General features: G+C 54.7%; 1 protein-coding gene across 5 annotated transcripts in view; it reads right to left on the bottom strand.

Moving 5' to 3' along the window:
• The window catches only part of MAG (myelin associated glycoprotein), a 16,418-nt gene extending 12,399 nt beyond the window's left edge, over positions 1-4,019 (bottom strand). For 2 of the 5 annotated variants that reach the window (XM_008580380.1, XM_008580383.1), the window contains exons 1-4: positions 3,964-4,019; positions 1,975-2,034; positions 1,337-1,405; positions 803-1,171 (exon numbers count right to left, since the gene is read on the bottom strand). In XM_008580380.1, the coding sequence (XP_008578602.1) occupies positions 803-1,171; positions 1,337-1,382 (415 nt within the window). In that variant the 5' untranslated portion in view covers positions 1,383-1,405; positions 1,975-2,034; positions 3,964-4,019. Of the gene's footprint in view, positions 1-802; positions 1,172-1,336; positions 1,406-1,855; positions 1,902-1,974; positions 2,035-3,963 lie in introns of those variants that run through there. The other 3 variants (XM_008580382.1, XM_008580384.1, XM_008580381.1) reach the window with 3 other exon arrangements.
• Between the last annotated feature and the right edge of the window lie 2,126 nt (positions 4,020-6,145).

The following is a 6,145-nucleotide window of genomic DNA, read 5'->3' as shown; positions in this document are numbered from 1 at the left end:
TGTGTGTGTGTCGCACCTGTGCTGTCTCTTTCTACACCGGGGCTGGCATCTGGCTCCTCCTGTAGACTTGGTGCTGATGGGAGCATGAATCTCAGGGCTGCAAGCAGTAGGGCCTCTCAGAAACTGGGCACTGGGGATGCCTGAAATCAGGCAGTGGGCCCTATTCTGATTGCCAGATCTGGCCATAGCTGCATTTTATTTGACCTGAAGAATTTCTTAAAAGATATCTGAATCAGCAGCTAATATTTTAGAATTAGGAGATTACACTGAAAAATCTACAATTCTGGTTTGTCTTAAAAGTCCAGAATGCTGACAGCAATGACCCTGCATCCTGTTATCTGGAGCCGGGTGCCATGTGCTGTGTGCTGGGCACTGCTCTGGGCACTTGACAGCTATTCACTCGTTGGCTTTACGTGCTGTTCTCATCCCCATTTTACGGAAGAGGAAAGCAAGGCCCAGGGAAGTTAAGTAACTTGCCCAAGGTCACCTAGCTGAAGCAGGGACCCAGAGGCCTTTCCCCTAACTCCTGGGCCCCACTGTCTCTCACCAGGTGTTTCTAGAAGAGTAAGAGCAACCGTTTTCGTCCCAGGGCAGCAAGACTATTTCGGGCCCTGCTTTGTTCATTTCTGTCATCTGCGCGGTCCACAGGGCATTGAGGTTTGCACCCTGCTGCCAAGTTGACACCTCCCGGATCTGCCCTTCAGACCTCCTGGGGAAGGTGCTGGGAGGACTTCTTGCTGCACCCTGTCTGCCCTAGCACTGCCCCAGCCCCTCAGTGCCTGCACAACCTCTGGGGACTCACTGATGATGTCCAGGATGCTGTGCTCTGAGAAGGTGTACTGGTTGTAGCCACCCAGGTCTCCACGGAAGTAGTACTTGCCACCCAGCTCGGGGCTGACGTTGCTGAGCAGGAGAGTGCAGTTGCGCAGTCCCAGGTCCCCCAGGAGGCGGCTACGGCCCTGGAAGCTCTCATGGACGACTTGTGTGCGTGACTTGAAGACCACTGGAGGGTAGTTCTTGGGGTAGGGGCTGTTGAAGTACCAGACACCATGCACGACAGCCGGCCGCAGCTCATCGGGGAAGTCAAAGCGGCAGGGGATGGAGACGCATGTGCCCTCAAATGCTGAGATCGACGAGGGCATCCAGGCACCCCAGTGACCCCCTCGAGAGGCTGTGGGTGAGCAGGACCACTGAGGCTGAGGAACACGTCCCACGTTTTTCACCCCCTCCACTCCTTTCACCTTCCACTGGCTTGGGGGTCCAGGCACCCACAGAAATGCCCCCAGTCTGCTCAGGGTCCAAGGCCCCAGGATCCCCAGCACCTCCCAGCCATTACCTGAAATCATAATCCAAAACAGGGACAGTGCCGTGAGGAATATCATTCTGTACAGCAAGTGAGCCGTAGCTGGAGAAGGAGAGAAGGCTGAAGGCCAGAGGAAGTGAACGGGGTTGGGGGAGTGCTTCTGTCAAGGCTTCAGGAAAGGACCTGTTCTGATATTAGCTGCTACTGTTAGTTATAATTACAAACTGGCATTATATGGCGTTGGCCATGTGCCAGGCCTCAGTGCTTTATTCTGCTATATGAAGTCATTGAATCTCTTTGAGGTACGTGTAATCATTATCCTCATTTTATAGCTGAGGTCCAGAGAGGTTAAGTAACTTGCCCAAGGCCACACAACTGGTCTGCAGTCTTAACCACCAAGCTGTCCTGTGTCTATGTGACAGTGATGTGCTAATAATTATCTTCATCACCATTGTGCCCCTGGGCATCTCCAAAAAGTAAGGACAGAGCCCGGGCTGGAGCAGCAGGACATGGGAAGCCAAGAGGAAGGGAAGCTAGTGCCCTGCCCCTCACCTCAGTCTCCCTGAGTTGGGAATGTCTTCTTGTCCCGCTTGCAGCTAGGACAGAGCCCGGGCTGGAGCAGCAGGACGTGGGAAGCCAAGAGGAAGGGAAGCTGGTGCCCTGCCCCTCACCTCAGTCTCCCTGAGTTGGGAATGTCTTCTTGTCCCGCTTGCAGCTGCCAGCCAGCCTACCTGGAATGACAGTCAGGTGCAAGGGGAGGGAGCCCGAGCACCCACCCCCCTCTGTCAGTGTATACTCTGGGCTGTGGCCTGTTTTAAGGCTGCTCATGTGGTCTCTGTCGTCCATGGATACTTGGAGCCCTCCTACACAACCTCAAAGTTAATCCAAAGCAAGCCCTCAACCTAGCCAAGATGTGGGAGAACTCAGAGAGGGAAGGGGTAATGGCAGCGTCAGGGTGGTGGTGCAGCAGGGGGTGTGGTGAGTGGGGTGAGGGAGCAGATGTCCCACGGCTGAAGCCTGGGGGTGGCAGGCAGGGACCCAGCCCATCAATGACTGGGTTTCACGGCATCAGCATTCCCAGCATGCCGTGTGAATTCCTGCCGCCCTCTCCCACCCCACAGACGGCCCCTCATGTCCCCACCCTCACCAGAGGCCAGTGCCCAGTACAAAAGAGCCCTGTTTCCCCAAGGGAGAGGGTGCCTCACCCTGGGGGGCTTCTGGGGTAGGTGAGGAGTGAGAGAGGACTCGTGCAGTCTTGGCTGGGCTCTGAGTGGGGCCAGGAAGGACTGGAGTTGGGGGTTAGTGAGCTCCTGGCACCCAGCTGCTCTGTGGGTCGCCTCAGGGTTGGAGCCAGGATTTCCAAGTGGCTGCTTTTCCCAGTCTTTGCTGCCCTCTTCCCACAGACACAGACACATGCAAACGCTGCTATGAAATGTGACAGATCTAGACCCAGCCAGAAGGAGCTGGCTCACACAATAGAGACTCAGGCAGGGCCCTGTGCACACGTACAGACACTGGGACCCCTGTGCCTGCAGAGATGTGCTGGCACTCACACAGTCGCAAAGGCACACCTGGGCTGCACTCCCTCCTGTCTACCATACACCTGGACAGACATGGACATGGCATTCAGGCACACACACGTTGCCCTACATGCATGCCATGCTCACAAAAACACAAGGACCTGAACACACACACCGAGATGTAACTATAGACAGGTTGACCCAGTACACACCGATGAACGCATGGCAGATGCCACCCTTGCACCTGCCATGGGAAGGTACAGGAGACAGACACAGGTGAGGACCAGCCATGCGGCCTGGGCAGAAATGTGAAACAAGCATGTAGAAAAAACTTTTGAACAGGCAGAAACAGGTTCTTGAAGTAGGGGCCAAAACAATCTTAATTATTACAATGGCTCTCTAAAGGGCCACAATACATAAACATATATACACTAAAAATTAAACATACAAGGCCGGCCCGTGGCTCACTCGGGAGAGTGCGGTGCTGATAACACCAAGTCAAGGGTTAAGATCCCCTTACCGGTCATCTTTAAAAAAATAAATAAATAAAAATAAAATAATAAATTAATTAATTAATTAAACATACAGTCGAAATTTCAAGGGAGGAATGGGATTAGGTAAAACGTATCTAAAAAGTTTCCTTAGTGGGGCATAATGAAAAGAAGTTGAGAAACGTTGAAGTAGGCTGAGACTCACACAAGGGAGGTGCACACACACATGCAGCTGTCGTGCGCCAGGTGCTAGAACTTGCTCGCTCACAGCTCACTGCCCCCATCTCCTCCCAGATTGCAGGATGCAGGTGTCTGATCACCTGGGCATCCTTCCGCTCTTCACCCAGCCCACCTGCTGCAAACTTGGGAGGTCCAGGGGAGCCGCTCCTACATAACCTCCAGCCACAAGGGGTGCCGAGGAGAGCCTGTTGTTTTTTCTCTCTGTGGCTTCTTTCCAAAGCCTTGTTTCTGTCCCCACCATGGGCCCAGTCAATTCCCAAAGCAGTGCCAAGCAATGCCCTCCCCCGTACTAAACTAGTGGCCATTCACAGTGACCCTCCCTCGCCCAGAGCGCTTCACCTTGCATATGCTCTGGGTTCCACTGCCCATCTTCTCCCCCATGTGCCAGACCTCTCGCAGCAATACTCACTTGGATGCTCTGGCTTCCGCACCCTCTGCTCCGCCGGCCCAGCTCGCAGTCCCCTGGCCTCCCAGGGTCTAGGTCCCCACTTGCTGGCCCCTCCCCTCCCCCTGGGTGCCAGGGGCCGCCTGCCTCCAGGGCCCAGCTCCTCCCTGCCCCTGGGGGAGGGGGGCACAAAGGGGCCCTTGTCACCACGGGGCTCAGACTGGGCAGCCTGACGCCTGGGTTCTACTAGCTCCTTCCTGGAGGGGATTGGGGTGGGGGGAGGTGGCCCCCTCACTTGTTCCCCCTTGTCTATCACTGTGCACCCTGATTCTGGATCCCTGCGGGGGTGTGGCCTAATCTCTCTGGAAGTCCCAGGCTGAGGGACAGAAGGCATTGTCCTTAGGGAATCTGGCTTGGCAGTGTTAGGTATAATTTCAGTCGTGAGAGGCCAGTAGCGTCCAGTGTGGGCAGGAGGAGGAGACAGGTCTTTCCCACCCCCATCTTCAGGTGTCACCTCCAACTTCTCTAGAGTCACTTCCCCTTGGTCATCCTGGTCTATTTTCTTCTTGGCTCTTCTTGTCATCCAGAATGACCTTATGTGTTAACTGTCTCCTCTTGAAGAACGTGACCTCCGTGAGGCAGGGCTCTGTCAGTGTTATTCTCAATCTATCCCTGCTTGTAGACCAGCCCCTGGCATGGCGTTAAGCTCAATAAACATAGAATGGGTGTTTACATGTGTTCAGACTCAGGGCCTTTGCACTTACTGCTCCTTCCTGGAAAGCTGTCCCTACCCTGTTCCACTTCCCACTGCACCACTGGCCACAGCCTGCTCGTCCTTTAGGCTCAGCAGATTGGATGCCACTTCCTTACCCCCTTGCCAAGCCAAGCCCAGCCCCTCTATTTAAATGCCATCCTTTCCTTCCATAGCCCTTGGCACACTTGCCCATTTGCACTCCCGATGTGCTGCCTTGTCCTTGGCTTCCCTGCTAGCCCGGGAGCTCTTGAAGGGCAGGGTTTTGGCAGAACCCTGTCTATCTTGTGTTCCCCTGTGTCCCCGAGAACAGTGCTTGGTGCACGCACAGCCGTGGTGACTCTAACCTGGGTGCAGATCCTCTGGGTGCAGGTTCCACGGTGGTCCTGATGCTACCTCAGCCCCTCCCATTAGTCATGATCTTTGCAAGGTGGGCACGGGCAGGGGGTGGGGGAGCTGGAGGAGGTGTTATGATTAAGTGTAGCAGTGGTTTGACCATGAGCTGTTCGGCCACAGTGAGACATCTTCTCTTCACAGCAGTGGGGAGGGAGGGTCCTTTCTCCCAAGGGAGAACCCAGGGGTGAGGGCCAGGGAAATCCCTCAGACCAGGAGCTAGGAGCAGGGGAAAGCTGGAGGGGGTGGAGTGGTCCCTCCCCCACCTCAGGCTTCGTGATGTCAGACTCTGTCTGTGCCTTTCGCAGTCAGGGACAAAGGCCTATTGAGAGTGGGGTGGGGCTTGAATGCCTGGTCCTGGAGAAGAGAGGGGCCTGGTGCCTGGGCTTTGGGGGAGGACACTGAGATCCTGGGGTGCTCATATGTCACAACCTTCAGCGTCAACACCAATCCAAGTGGGTCATGTGCCTGTATAGTTTGGGGCTCCATTTCCTCTCTGGGTGTGAACTGAAGGCTGTTCCTGGGAGAAGGATGCACAGGCGTGTGCATCCTGCAGAGAGCACTGGCAACTACTGCTGAAACCTGCAATCTCCAGTCTCCAGCCCACAGGGTGAGGCAGGTGGGGTGAGGGGCTGGGTGAGAGGACAGCGGAACTGGACGGCAGGTGCCCTGTCTACAGGGGCCGCCCGCCACGAAGATCCGGCTGCCAGTGCTGCCACGTCAGCAGAAAGCAGGTGTATTAGTTTGCTAGCGATGCCATAACAAAGTACCACACTGGGTGGCTTAAAAACCATAGTTTATTGTCTCACAGTTCTAGCAGCTTGCATTCCAAAAACCAAGGTGTCAGCAAAGTTGGTCCTTCTGAGGGGTGTGAGGGAAGGACCTGTTCCAGACCTCTCTCCTTGGCTTGTAAGTAGCTGTCTCCATCTTCACATGGCATTCTACCTGTATGTGGCTCTGTCAAAATTTCCCCTTTTTATAAGGACACCAGTCATAATGGATTAGGACCCCATGTAATGACCTCATTTCAACTTGATTACTTCTGTAAAGACTCTATCTTTA

Source organism: Galeopterus variegatus, unplaced genomic scaffold (genome assembly GCF_000696425.1).
Source record: "Galeopterus variegatus unplaced genomic scaffold, G_variegatus-3.0.2 Scaffold2073, whole genome shotgun sequence".
In the NCBI taxonomy this organism is placed as follows: Eukaryota; Metazoa; Chordata; class Mammalia; order Dermoptera; family Cynocephalidae; genus Galeopterus; species Galeopterus variegatus.
This window is presented reverse-complemented; position numbering and strand designations above follow the sequence as displayed.